General features: G+C 38.7%; 4 protein-coding genes and 1 pseudogene across 4 annotated transcripts; 2 read left to right on the plus strand and 3 right to left on the minus strand.

Moving 5' to 3' along the window:
• Positions 1 to 357: 357 nt before the first annotated feature.
• Positions 358 to 3260, plus strand: LOC123472264. Its single transcript, XM_045173551.1, is given in 5 exon segments — positions 358 to 1713; positions 1820 to 1863; positions 1866 to 2571; positions 2654 to 2882; positions 2950 to 3260. Coding segments are annotated over 5 exon segments (2205 nt in total). The 5' UTR covers positions 358 to 773; the 3' UTR covers positions 3236 to 3260.
• Positions 3261 to 3586: 326 nt separating this feature from the next.
• Positions 3587 to 4463, minus strand: LOC123472265. The gene is made up of 4 exons (XM_045173552.1): positions 4286 to 4463; positions 4039 to 4213; positions 3873 to 3973; positions 3587 to 3787 (listed from the first exon to the last, which is right to left on the minus strand). Exons 1-4 carry the CDS (start codon positions 4421 to 4423, stop codon positions 3590 to 3592), a joined length of 612 nt encoding a protein of 203 aa, XP_045029487.1. The 5' UTR covers positions 4424 to 4463; the 3' UTR covers positions 3587 to 3589.
• A 12-nt stretch (positions 4464 to 4475) lies between these two features.
• Positions 4476 to 5890, minus strand: LOC116935147. The gene is made up of 5 exons (XM_045174469.1): positions 5393 to 5890; positions 5190 to 5336; positions 4774 to 5111; positions 4527 to 4702; positions 4476 to 4482 (listed from the first exon to the last, which is right to left on the minus strand). Exons 1-5 carry the CDS (start codon positions 5781 to 5783, stop codon positions 4476 to 4478), a joined length of 1059 nt encoding a protein of 352 aa, XP_045030404.1. The 5' UTR covers positions 5784 to 5890.
• A 12-nt stretch (positions 5891 to 5902) lies between these two features.
• Positions 5903 to 7686, plus strand: LOC116935148. The gene is made up of 4 exons (XM_045174470.1): positions 5903 to 6369; positions 6464 to 6754; positions 6823 to 7592; positions 7678 to 7686. Exons 1-4 carry the CDS (start codon positions 5991 to 5993, stop codon positions 7684 to 7686), a joined length of 1449 nt encoding a protein of 482 aa, XP_045030405.1. The 5' UTR covers positions 5903 to 5990.
• A 3964-nt stretch (positions 7687 to 11650) lies between these two features.
• On the minus strand, positions 11651 to 12593 carry LOC123472608 (annotated as a pseudogene).
• Between the last annotated feature and the right edge of the window lie 1606 nt (positions 12594 to 14199).

The raw sequence follows: 14199 nt of genomic DNA on the forward strand, positions 1-14199 counted from the left end.
TGGTTTATTTTGTATACCAGAACGAAATAAAATTATTTTACTAACATCAATTAACACCATTGTGTTTTGTATTGCAACATACAACCCTCTTGATTACAGACACAATGTCTCTTGTTTACAGATTTGGCCACAAATGTAAAATACATAAATGTCTAGACATGTATGTAAAATGAGGCACAAATTATGTTATACGCTACTAGTACTTTTAGCGCTACCAATTAGTTGAAATTATTTGACTTTTTCTAAATTTTTAGCAAACAATTTAATGGCAGCATTTCCTATTTTACTATCAGCTTTCCCCAAAATATACTCCTGCAAAAACAAATATGAGTTCAGAGTAGGGTGTACAGTATAAAATGGACATTTTTTCATTCATTCGGCATTCGAGATTTGGGTTAATAATTGTAAAATAAATAACTTCTTAAAGTCTTAGATTTTTAAAATAAAATTATCTTTCCCCACTTGCCAGTATAAATTTTGTGTTTGGTTGAAATTCAATTTTTTTTTAGATATTTTTGGTTAGAAACTGAATTAAAACTAAATAAATTTAAACGGCGCTTGGCCGTTCGTTAGCTACACATATGAGGCACGTTTACTTAAAATTTGAGCCCTCCACCTTTTTTTTATCTTCACGCACAATCAGTTCAAAGAGCGCCAATGTTGTCAGAAAAACCGAAGTCATAATTACTGTGACCGCAAGGGGTCACTGTAAGAGTTGTTGTTGTTGTCAGTTAATTGTCAGAAGCGTAAACAAGAAACAAGTGTAAGTGAAAATGAAACGTGTCCTTCGTTCTGAAAGTCATCATTGGCTTGTTGGAACTACAATCAGTGAAATTCTTGGTTCAAAACTCCCAATCAATCACCTTATTTTAAAACGTTATCTTTTTATAAGAGATAATAGTTGTGGTCCATTTACTTCTACTGTTCGAGCCATCGCCAAGATTATATACGATGAGATTATTTCTCGATTTTGGAAACCATCTCGAATTCCCACTAAGCCTGAGAAGTCATGTTTAGATCAAATAGTAAAACTTGTTGGGAAATATGAGACTTTGAAGAAAATCCCCAATAATCGTCTGAATGATACTAAACCACAAGAAAGGATACAACAGTTTGTCGGTAATCTCAAATGTCTTTTTGATATTTCTCACCCCAACACCTACGGATTGTTAGAACAATCAGGAAACACCCGATCTGAGTCACCAAACACTGAGTGGAAAATTGATTGGGATTTTCTAATTGGACAGCGTCAGGTACCTCAGGTGGGGTGTATGGATGGAGTGGACAAGATATTGGATGCAAAAGAAAGACAGAGAAAGGAAAGAGAAGATTTAATTGAACAAAGAAAACAAAAAGAACTTGACAGAATCGCTCAGACAACAGCAGCAGATGACAGCATAGATTCTTCAACTGATAGTGAAGGAAAAAACATCGTAGACCTGGATTCTTCATTTGAACATGAAATGAACTTTACAAGTGAGACTGACGTAGTGCTACAAAGAGATTTAATCACTCCGACATCGAGTGCTGCTTTAAGGATGGGCCTCTCTACTCGGCAACACACAGTAATGCTGGCTTCTTTCGTGAACTCGGTTAGTGGATCAACTCTATCTAATGTAACGTTGTCTGTCGGAAGTGTTCATCAAAAAAGATCCAAAGAGATCGAGAGAATCGCAAAAGAAGTGCGACAAAGCTACATACCTCCTCGACATGGTACTATCCACTTTGATTCAAAAATATTTTCAATGAGAGGAGGACTAAAAGAAGATAGAGTTGCCATTGTTTTCAGTCCACCGCCCAAGATTTTGTCCATTTGTAGTGTTCTATCTTCTTCTGGATTGGCACAAAAAGATGCCTGTATCCAAGCTTTGACCGAATGGAACCTCCAAGATAACGTCGTCGCAGCCGTTTACGACACAACCGCCAGTAATTCTGGTGCGTATAATGGAGCTACTGTATTATTAGAACAGGAACTTGGACATCCACTCCTGAATTGTCCATGTCGTAGACACATTGCCGAATGTCACATTAAAAGAACTCAGAAGAAACTTGGTGGTCCAACAACAGGCCCGACATACAAGCTTTTTTCAAGATTCAAAGACGATTACAATAGTTTTCAACCACTTATTTCTCCAGAAGAATACCAGACTTTGGACTATGATGAACTGAATCCATTCATGACCTCTCAAGCGAATGAAGTGAAGGAGTGGGCGGGAAACTGCTTGAAAAACGATGTGTTCCCTAGAGAAGACTACAAAGAGTTGTGTGAGCTCATGGCCGTCTTCCTTGGAGCTGATTTGTCAACTAATCAATTCAAAATTCGCCGCCCTGGTGCCGATCATCACGCTCGCTTCATGGCGAAGGCTATTTATTACCTTAAAATACATCTACTTCAAAAATTGTTTCATCTTCGCCCCAAAGAAGTGAAGGAAGTAAAGCGTATGGCAATTTACATAGCTGTGTTTTATGGCAAATATTTCCTTCAGTCATCTTTAACGTCGTCAGCGCCTTTTAATGATCTACGATTCCTTTGCTTTATGCATCAATACTCCTTAGTCGATAAAGAAGCTGGTATATTTTCGTAAATTCATTGAATTTTTAATTGTATAATGTAGCCTAATATGAACTAACAAAATACTTTTGCATCTTCTAGCAAAAGAAACGATTCACTCCATCAATTTGCATTTGGATTACTTGACACAAGAACTTGTGCCTCTTGCACTTTTTGATCCGAACCTTACAGACGAAGATAAAAACAAATTAGCTCACACTCTTATATCAACGAGTAGACCAACTGAATTCGCTGTAGGGAAGCCGAAGCCACCAACAATAAATTGGCGCCCAGATGACCAACCCACTCTATCAGACCTTATTGGAGAAAGGTCTTTTCTCATTATTATTGAATCTTATATATATTTCCTATTTACTTATAAATTTACATTGCGGTAGGTCATGGCTTTTATTTCATTTATTGAAACTGAACAAACGCCAAGAATGGATGATGGTGCCTTGTAATTTGTGGATTCATTTTGAAGACTTTCGAGTGGCGAAGGAATTCGTTGACTCGTTAATAACAGTTAACGATTGCGCAGAGAGGGGCATCAAGCTGATTGGCGACTATAAAGACAGTTGCTTTGATAAAAAAGAAAGAGAGTCCCTTGCTCAGCTAGTTGAACAACACCGTTCCAATTTCAGTATCTCAAATATGAGTAAAGAAGCAATGGAAATGTTGTAATAGTACAAAAACAATACAAATGTACTTTAAATCCAAATAGAGTTATTTTTCCCTTATTGTGCGTGAAGATAAAAAAAAGGTGGAGGGCTCAAATTTTAGGTAAACGTGCCTCATATGTGTAGCTAACGAACGGCCAAGCGCCGTTTAGATTTATTTAGTTTTAATTCAATTTCTAACCAAAAATATCTAAAAAAAAATTGAATTTCAACCAAACACAAAATTTATACTGGCAAGTGGGGAAAGATAATTTTATTTTAAAAATCTAAGACTTTAAGAAGTTATTTATTTTACAATTATTAACCCAAATCTCGAATGCCGAATGAATAAAAAAATGTCCATTTTATACTGTACACCCTAGTTCAGAGCCTCCTTATTATAAGCAATATTGAAAACATAAATGCAAGCAAATAGATTAAGGAGCGCTTCGGATGAATTTGTTGATCTGCAAAAACTTTGGCAGTCTGCGATGATATGAAAATTGTCTTCAATGTGTAGAATGAAGGGACCCCGACCTTTACTTTCCTTTAACACATCGGTAATAGATGCTGACTCCTAAAAAATAATTATGACAGTTCGTAAGTTTTTGTTGTGATGCTCCCAGCAAATAACAGGAGTCAATATGAAGTAAACAATATACCTCTTTAGCGCAATAAATGAAATCTGCAGCATTAATATTTTTCTTATTCCTGACTGGAAGCAAGAGAGGCAGCAACTCAAGGGCGGCACAAGATTTTGTATCTAAACAATACAAGGATTTTGAATTCTCAAGGCACTAGGCCAAGTATGAAAAGAAAGTTATATACCGAAACACTCGTTAATGTCTGACGTACGCCTGTAAAAATCCACCAGCTTCCTTATTTTTTCGTTGTTGAGTGCACTTTTCTTGGCCACTTTTAGAATAAGTGGAACATATTCGGACCACTTTGCCATGAATTCACGAACCTCTTTTCCCACGTACATCTCAAATTCAACGTGAAGCTAGAAACACAAAGAAATGTAGGCCGATCTGTTAGATTTATGTTAATTAAATATTACCTAATTCATACTTACATAGTTTGCTTGGTTTAACACTGGGCAATGTCTCTTCATGATATCGTAAATGTCAGTGTACTCTCCATCCAATATAATTTTTCTTCGACCTTCAAATGTCAATTTCAATAATATATTAATGCTTTCGCTACAACCCATTTTTCGATGAAGTTCTAGGAGTTTTTTCACATTTTCTTTGTATGAATCCACATCAATAGCTATTAAGAAAAATCAAAAAGCATTATTAAACACATTTATAAACATTTGAATGCAAAAAAAAATACTTATACGCTGATCATCTGCGTTTCTACGCTTTTTGGCATCGGGACCTTCGTCAGCAACATCTGTTTTTGGCCGTCCACCTTTTCGAAAAAATTGTTGGTTGTTGGTACGCCTCTTGTTTTCGAAAATTCGTTTCAATTTTTCTAACATAATTCTCTGAAATAATAATAATGAAATAATAATGATTACTGCACATTCCAACAAATATTGATAAACTAAGATTTTACCATAGTTGTCGTTTCGTTTTCTTGTTCAATTACGAGAACAGGAAACTTGGAAAGAAGTTTTTCCACAACAAAACGGATGCTATCTGGGTGGGGATGCAGCGTAAAAGGTTCAATGGCGCTTGCAAGTGTTCTACAGATAGAACTATATTCCTTTGAAGAAATAGTTTCCTTCATGGAAGGGTCTTTTAACTTGGCATCAATTAAGAAACCAAAATGTGTAGGCAGTTTGAATTTTGTAGTGTTTAAATGAACATAGTGTTGTTTTTTCCTTTGAGTTACAGGAAACACTTGAGTAAAAACATCTTCGGTACTTGCTCCATCAAACTCCTGTGACACATCTTCAAATGTAAAAAAAATATCTATTGGTTACGTACATCCAATAATATTGTAAAATGCACAATAAACTATAAGCAAACCAAATAAATTCTGTTGAGATGGTAACAAAGGAGAGCCATGAGACTGTAACGTAAAAGACTCTTGAGATTGTCTGGCATGAGAACCATGTGAGTCTTCTGAAAGGAGAAGTTGTGAGTTAGAACAGGTGAAATCAGCACTACGTGTACCTACAAAATATAATTAGTTTTTTATTTTAAGTTTTCAAGTAAATAAAAGTATATACCTTTCAAAGTACTCGAGATGAACTGAGATTCTTTAAAAGTTAGCTCTGTGGACTGGTCCATTTCTATTATTTCGATATTGTTAAGAATCATCAAACGTAATTCTGAGCCTTCTACAACCGTCTCTTTTTCTCCCAGAGTAATCCATTTCCCTTGCTTAAATTCACTTTCTATGGTGAAGTAAAACCCACGTGCTTTCAAAATTGGGCCTAGTGATGGCTTCTTTACTACCATGGCTTCCACTATCAACTCAATGTCAGATTTTCCTGTAGCACAGCCCTCGTTAATAAAAACTTGGTACGGCATGTTAGCTGCTCCATCAAAGATTTCTATGAAAACACATTTTTTAAAAGAACTATTAAAAACTCGGTTAGATGCCATTTTAGCAGCCATCAACAGCCTACAACGTCCAGTCAAAGTCAAAGGCCACTAGTGTCATATATTCCCTTGTGCAAAGGCATTATCAGAGTCATCTGGCATAAGTGGTCATCAGCGCCAGCTAAGTAAAGTGGTTTTAGACAGATTAGTGACTGTTGTTGTAAAGGCTATCTTTATAGTAGGGCAGTGGATCGCAAATTGTCAAGATCAAAATCGTGGAACATGGCATCTAATTTTGCTAATACAGTGTATATTTCCACTATTCCATTTGAGGATTTGGGATATTACTGTTGTCCAATAGTAGAATGCAATTATTCCACAAGATTTGCAAAAAAGTTGTTGAGTCACTTAAATATAGTTCACAGCAAGGACAAATACTTTACAAGTCCATGTTTACACAGTCCGCAGTGTCCTCACAAAGCAGCCTTTACTTCATATTCTGGTTTAAGTAAACATCTCAGAAAATTTCACCATTCTTTCTTTCATGGTGTTGTGCAAGTGCAACCTGTCCAGATAGAGAGGCAAGGATTTGTGTGTGAAACACAGACCATTAATGATAACGGTGAAACCCATAATGAGCAAACAGACAACTCAACTACCGGTATAAATGTTTGTAAACTTAGTTATTATGATAAATTGTTTATAATTATAATAGTTATAATTATTGATAATTGTTAGTTTGTTATTGTTTTCAGGTGTGAACTCACAAAGAGATACTATAAATTTACAAGAACGATGCGTGGAATTTGTATTGAAGTTGTTGGCTGAACAGAAATTGAATCACGTAAATGTTCAGTATGTTACGCATCAGTCAAAAGCTCTCATCAGCCATTGTGTAAATCTGAAAATGGCTCAAGTTCTATCTGTCCTTGAAGAAAATGGCATTGATTCTACATGTTTGAACGATGTCATACAAAGCCACGAAAATCCCTTTATCGAACTTCAGACTCAGTATTCACAAAACAAATTTTTTGTGCGTCAATTTCGTAAAATGTTACCTTCTTTTTATTGAAAACGTTTATCGATTGTCACCCATTCGTTACCTGATTTATAGGGATGATTTTGCCTCAAACAATAACACTTCCAGTCGGTCCTAAAGACTATGGTCGTCATAGAACGGGGAAAAGCCAGCACTATAAAGAAAAGGAATACATCTACATCCCCCTTTTGCTTCAATTAGAGAAGTATCTAAACTTCGCCGACGTATCTGAGGCTATATCTAAGCCAAAGGATAATCTATCTAATATTTATGCACATTTTGAGGATGGATTATATTTTCAAGGTAACATTTTTTTCCAAAGTCATCCCGATGCTCTTCAACTGCTTGTTTATATCGACGAATGTGGGATGACGGGTGACAGAGGAAATCGATCGAAGAAAAACAAACTTGTTTTCGTTTACGGTTGTTTAGGCAATCTGGAACGAAAACATCGATCCTCCTTTAAGTCAATGTTTGTCATTAGTATTTTTCATAACACAGTTATGACACGTTTTGGCCTAAACGTATTATTGCGCCCCCTTGTAGATGATATTAAAAAATTAGAGTTAGGCGTAAATATGTCCGTTGGTGGGAAATCTACTATTGTGAGAGGCACCCTAGCAGCCATCGTTGCTGATAACCTTGCAAGCCATCAAATCGGGGGTTTTAAGGTTGGATTTGGAAAGGGGTTTAGGAAGTGTAGGTTTTGTTTGGGAACTAGTGAAGATATAAAAAACAAATGTTTTGATAATGAATTTTTCCCGCGAACAAAAATACAACATGAGCAACATTGTTCTTCGTTGCACTCAGAGGAGCTAAGAGATCATTTTCAGAGAACTTATGGCGTAATGAATGATTCAATTTTGAATGAATTAAAACATTTTCATGTTATTGGGGGGTTGGCTCCTGATCTCATGCATGTTATTTTAGAGGGACTAATTCCTCTCATTCTTTCAAAATTAATTGTACATTGCATTCAAAAAAAATATTTCACCTTGAATACATTGAACGACGCTATCGCGAAATTCAAGTATGGTTACAGAGAAATGGTAAACAAGCCTTGTCCAATTTCCATGAGTTCACTCTATTCCGGTAAAATTGACCAATCAGCCTCGCAGTTATGGTTGATGGCTATCAACTTTCCGTTGATAGTAGGCAATCTTGTTGACGCTGGTGATGAAACTTGGCATTGCTTTCTATTACTTCTTCAGATTTCCAGATTAGTTTTTCTTGATTCCATTTCTTCATCCCAATTACTTATACTCGAACAATTAATTGAGGAATTTATAATTGCATATAAAGCCAATTTTTATCAATCGCACCAAAAAGGTAACAAAAACTATCTAAAAAAGTGTGAAGTAACTCCAAAAATGCATCACCTCGTTCACTACCCACGTTTTATTCGTTTATTAGGGCCATTGACATCATTTTGGTGTATGCGCTTTGAGGCTAAACATAGTTATTTTAAATCCTTACAGCGACGAATTCATAATTTCATTAATTCCCCACTCACCCTAGCAACTAGGCACCAGCAATGGCAGTGTAACGAATTCATGTGTGTGGGGGAAAAATTTCTAGAGTTTCAGGTTCGGAAATCGCACTTCACCATAAAATTACTTTCTAACTATGCTTGTGCCGGTCAGATCGCTTCCCTACTCAACCTCGATATTATATCTGGCATTATAGTTCATTCACTGAAGTGGGTCGAGATAGGTACAAATAAATTTATAGCAGATAAGAGTATGATTTTGGTCCCTTTAAATAACGCAATAAAACGGTGTGCATTTGGATTGGTTGCTAGTATTATAAGCTATGGTAAAAAAATAATTTTTGTTTGCGAAGTATACCAAACGGTTGACTTCAACAACCATTTTCAGGCAATTCGAATTCGCAAGAGAAAACGCCGTTTCTTAGCTGCAATTTCCCCCTTTCATTCGAAAGATTTTTCCGTTTTCCAATACCACTCAGCAGGATTTTGTCGCTCCGTGGAATTGTATGTAACAGCACGAACAGAAATCAAATATGATGTTTTTTGAGTCTTTTGTACTCTTTGTAACTTGCAATAGACATTTCGTCACGGATATGTTTCTTAAAGTGAAAATTTCGGCGCTTAAAAACCCAAAAATTGGTAGTAAAATTACGCGTACGAAAACATTGTACTTTAAAACCCTTATTTTTAGCGTGTATCCCTATATTTTCGTAACTATACGAAAATTTAGGGGTGGTTACTTAACTGTCGGGATTACAAGCCCCGAAAAAATAGGAACCTTTTTAACAGTGTTCTATAGCTGGATCGTACGGGAGTGCGGTTTTGGCCTCCATACAGTAGATGGGAAGGAGTAAGAGCTTCTTGGTCGTTGAAGTCAGACATACGTGAGCAGGCGGTCATTACGGATTACTTCAATCTCTGATACTATGGTATGGAATTCGTTAAATTTGAGCTTTGTTCGGCCAAGCATTTTTCTCATGGCTTCCTTCGTGAGACCGACTAGACGCTTCTGGAAAGCACCGTACCACGGTGCACGCTTTGGTATGAAGCGCCATTCAATCGAGCAGTCAGTAAGGTATCTGGTGACTTCTGGGCTCTCGAACAGTTTTTTGAAGACACGGGCGGCGCTTTCGAACGTGTTGCATTGTCAGACAATACCATTCTTGGTTGGAAATGGTGAGAGACGAAGTTTCTTATAAGGCGAATTTAATGTTAGCTGTGGTGAGTTCTTCTACTAGTTCTAGGTGGATTGCGCGAGATGTTGTGGAGCTAAAAATACAACTGTAGGCCTTTGGTTCTTGTTTGCCAGATGAGTCGCAAACGGGAAATGGGCCAGCGAAATCGATGCCCGTAACAGCGAATGCCGTTTCACCTTGGACGAGGATACTGGGTAGAGTAGTAGGATTTGGAGCTGTGAACGGAGGACCATTCACCCAGCGGCAGTTAGTACAGTGACAAACAACGGCTTTAACCTGTTGTCTTATGGAAGTTATCCAAAAACGTTGTCAGATGTGACAAATCGTGGAGCTTACGCCAGATTGCAGGGAACCTTCGTGATAGAAGCGGATTAGAAGCTTTGTTAGATCGATATTTTTAGGTAGTAGAATAGTGTTTTTCGCGTCATTGGAAAGATAGGAATTCATAAGGCAACCCCGGCAGCGTGTAATGTTTTCGTTGTCCAGGTTCGGATCTAGTTGTGAGACCAATGACGGGCAACGTCCTTTTTGGTTACCACCTAGATATCCCAGTTCAGCAGCAAGGAAATGGTATTAAAAACACAAAAACTTTCGTATTTCGACGGCACGTACACTATAGTTCCTTGTTAGTCAGAAAGCCTCTATTCCAGTTTCTTTTTTCAGGCGAAAATTGTTAATCTGTCGGAGCACGTAGGCTGTTGTTCTTGTCAGTGAAGAACAATTAAGGCGACTGATTTCTATTACTTTTGAGCTACGAGGAAACCTTTGACTGGGGCTGCCATTGTTGAGATTTCTGCCAGATGAAGAAATTTGACTGAATTCATTCCCGAAACGCTCCATTGAGGCCAGATGTTCAGATGTTTGAAGTTGTTTGAGAGTAACACCTCTCGTTAGCAGGTCTGTTGGATTCGACGCCATGGGACAGTAATGCCAGTTGGCCAGTGATAGGCGGTTGAAGTCTTGAATCGCTTGTATACGATTAGCCACGAACAGGTTTTTGTGTCATTCGGTTTTCGAAAGCGAGTAGAAGACAATTTGATTGTCTGGCCACATGGTAATTGCAGTTGTATGTTGATTGATTTAAAGGCGGCTGTGATAGTATTTGCTTGATGAAATTGAAAATGGAATTCCGAAACGGCGGCCATTAACTCTAGTTGAGGGAGTGTCATTTGTGGTATGCTGTTTTTTAAGGGTGCGACGCGTGCCTTTGAAATGACGAAGGAGGTATGTTGGTTATCCAGGAGATAAGCGACAGCTCCGTATGCTTGTTGCCTTGCTTCTACAAATAAGTGAAGACAGTGAACACGAACTTTATCGCTGAAATAAGACCGGGAAATTTTCGGCTTTACGGCCTCAATTGAAACAGATAGCGTTATCCATATTTCATCATACGCAGGTGGTAGTGGATCATCCTACTCCATTTTGTCTTTCCATATTTCTTGGATCAGTGTGCGGTCTGGGATGGAGAGTGGAGACATAAAGCCTACACTGTTAAGAAAATATACCACAATTGGCATGGAGACTCCTGCTACCTTCGGCACTGGCTACCTGGGGGGTCGACACTGGCTACCCGACACTGGCTACTCATAAGGCCGACACTGGCTACCCCGACACTGGCTACCCGACACCGGCTACCTATAGAGGGTGACACCGGCTACCTATAGGTGGCGACACTAGCTACCTCTTTTTTGCTAACCTGTTACATTTAACGTAAGCAAGAATCCCCTGGCCTTTTGTTTCTTGCCTGCAATTACATTCCTATTTGTAACATGATGACCAAATGCAAATAACGTGTCAATTTCCCTTTTTAAAAATCAGTTTTCCCTTATTTTTACGAATGCAGTACCCTTGATTGATCATCAGGAATGATCAAGTAAGTTATTATTCCTAATTATGTTACATGTTTTGATTTTAAAGCAAATTTTTTATATATAGATTGCACATAGGAAGTAAAAAACTAATATTGACTACGAGCAATCAGTCAAGACATGCCCACTGTCAAATATTAAATACAGGAAATTGCACCATAGAATAGAAGATAATTACATGATTACAGTTACAGATTCTTCTGCGTGTTCATTACAGTGGGGACAAATTCCATCACCGTCCCTGATGTTTGAGGAACAATTGTTACATAAGAAGAAGCCAAATGGATAAAACACAGTGTTCTATGGGTTAACTTTGCAGACACTACACAATGCTGCTGCTACCGGAGCAGTTAGACCACGTACATTGGGCTGGGATCGTGTTTCGTGTCCACGACCCCGTCGTCCACGGACTGTACCAGAGGGGCAGCTTGACGGATAGCGGCTGTGTTTGGGTCCAAGCGAGGTCTGCGAGAAGGAGGAAGAATAAAATCACCACCTGGACTTAGACTTGCAGGCAGCCGACGTCTGCGGTGGCCACGGCCTGTAGGTGCAGGCTGATTAGCGGTTTCTTCTAAAACATCAGCGCCAGTGACGTCTAAGGGACCATCCTGCTCTGTTGGAGTAGCAGGCACCGCAACATCAGCAGACACATTGGGATCAGCGTTCTCTACAGGATCGGCAGGATTAACAGGCTCGTCTGCAACACCATTATCCAAAGGAGTTGCAGGTCTTGCTGTACCAGCTAAATACCGTCACCTAGGTTGGACCACAGGCTCCACTGCGCCTTCGGGTTGATCTTGATGGCCTTCTTGATGTAAGGCTACTCCATCCTCTACAGGAGCGCTTAGCTAAAAAGCAGCAAAAATTGGATGTAATACGTACAGATCTAAATATTTTTTTTTTTACTCACATCAGGTTCTGTGAAATATCTTGTCCTAACGAGAAAATTGCGTATGTCTTCCGCTTTCCGATCCGACGCCAAGTACAATCTCTCAGTTTCAGCAATTTGGGAATCCCTTCGACGCTGGAACGGTGTCTTTGGTTTGATGTAATCCACCCCTTTTATCTCGTCTGCATGATAATCCCGCATCTTTGCATTTTCAGATTCTTTGAGTGCATCTGTAATTGAAAAGTTCAATGGGTTAGTAACTAACGTTAGTTTCATAATTCTGTAGTATTCTTAAGTCGAAATGTCTTACGTATAAAATCCCTGAAGTTCAAATGACTTCCTCCACAGCGTTTGTTGAACCATCTGTGCCATGCCTCCACGAGATTGTTGGTGCGGTTGGGCATTTGGAATACGCTAAATCCATCTGGAGTAATGGTGTCAATCCAGTAGCCGTAGTAATAGTCCATAAGACGTTTGATCGCCGCCTGGATCTCGACCGATTCTCTTCTAAGATCTTCTCTGTGGGTATTTTTGATATCGTGTAAATGACAGAAATTTAAAGAAAATCATCAAATTTCTTTTTAAAGTTTACCTGGAAGCCTGCTAATATTGCATCTGCTGGTAGGAGAGCCAGAGCAATCATTTCCTTGACGATGTGACAGACAGTAGGTATACTCCGGTATGCGCCCGTAAGGCCATATTTCTGGACTCTCCTCCAAATTGCCTGAAAAAGTCTAAATGTTAATTTTCAAATTTAAAATGATTTAAAGATAATTTTTATTTACCTGTCCATAATGGAACCAGCAGCCAATGCAGGTACAGCCTACAAAGGCTTGCTCGCAGGATGACTGAATGGCATTTTCGAAATCTGACATAAGTCTCTCAACGTTGAGGTACACGTCCGGATAAAGATCGTCATACACAGTCAAAATCTTGTCAAGGACAGCGTCGTATAGCTGACGGGTCTTCTTGTTCATTAAAACGAACGCAAAAGGATATACCTGTGTAAGTTTTAACGTTTACAATTACTTTGGTAAATAATAACATAATTTTACTTTGTTTTAGTTGTACCTGCCCAAAGCGGCTTATATGAAGAGTAAAAAACTGCTTGGAGAATAAAGGAAGATTTTTAAAAGTCCCGTCTGCTTGCAATGGTCTGCGCAATTTCAGAGGGCAGCTTTGGTGAAATAAAGACAAACGCATCCCCTCCGTCAGCCGTTTGGACTCGCCCTTGGTAGAAAACGCCACCTTCGAATGCATCTCTGGTGGTAAATAATAATGTTTGAATTCGCTAATAATTTCCTATTTAAAAAAAATGTTTTTACTTGTATTCAGGATGCTCCATTATGAGTTCTGCGTCCTCATAAATAGTTGTAGGGATCCGTGGCTGCACACTCCGCTTGGACCGCTGGATGCGACGCTGCATAGCGTCGTTGTAGCTCACGATAAGGCCTGGAAACTCCCGATGAATCCGATCGAAAATTTCACGGGGTGGATCGCGAGAGACCAATGCTTCTTGGGCGCAGGCGTTTATAAAGGCTAATTGTTGTTGCAGATGTGACTCCGGTGGATGGTTGTGCGCAGAGCCATCTTTACGGAACACACCGGTTTGTCTATTTTTCCTGAGTCTAGCGTTGCAATTCCCCTTAACCTTCTTTTGATTCTTGCAGATGTAGACGATCTCGTCCAATCTGTAAATAGTTACAAGCCGTTTTTTACATTAGTATTATGTTTTACGCTTTTACACTCACATTTACAACTAAATCTATGTATTTTTACGGTACTTACAGCGTCTTTTGCTTGTGGTAGATGTATCCACGTTCGGAGTTGTAGTTAACACCGGTGCGACGAGTAGCTGGAACTTCAGCAACGACAGGAAAATCTTCCTCGCCTTCTCCGTTCCACACGGTGATGCTTGCTGTGATGATTGCTGTGATGACTGCTTTTGCTGTTGGTGTTGTGACTGAGACTGTGAGAAAATAAATTTTTTTTTCTTCTCTGTCCTTTTAT

This window comes from Daphnia magna, linkage group LG5 (assembly GCF_020631705.1).
Source record: "Daphnia magna isolate NIES linkage group LG5, ASM2063170v1.1, whole genome shotgun sequence".
In the NCBI taxonomy this organism is placed as follows: Eukaryota; Metazoa; Arthropoda; class Branchiopoda; order Diplostraca; family Daphniidae; genus Daphnia; species Daphnia magna.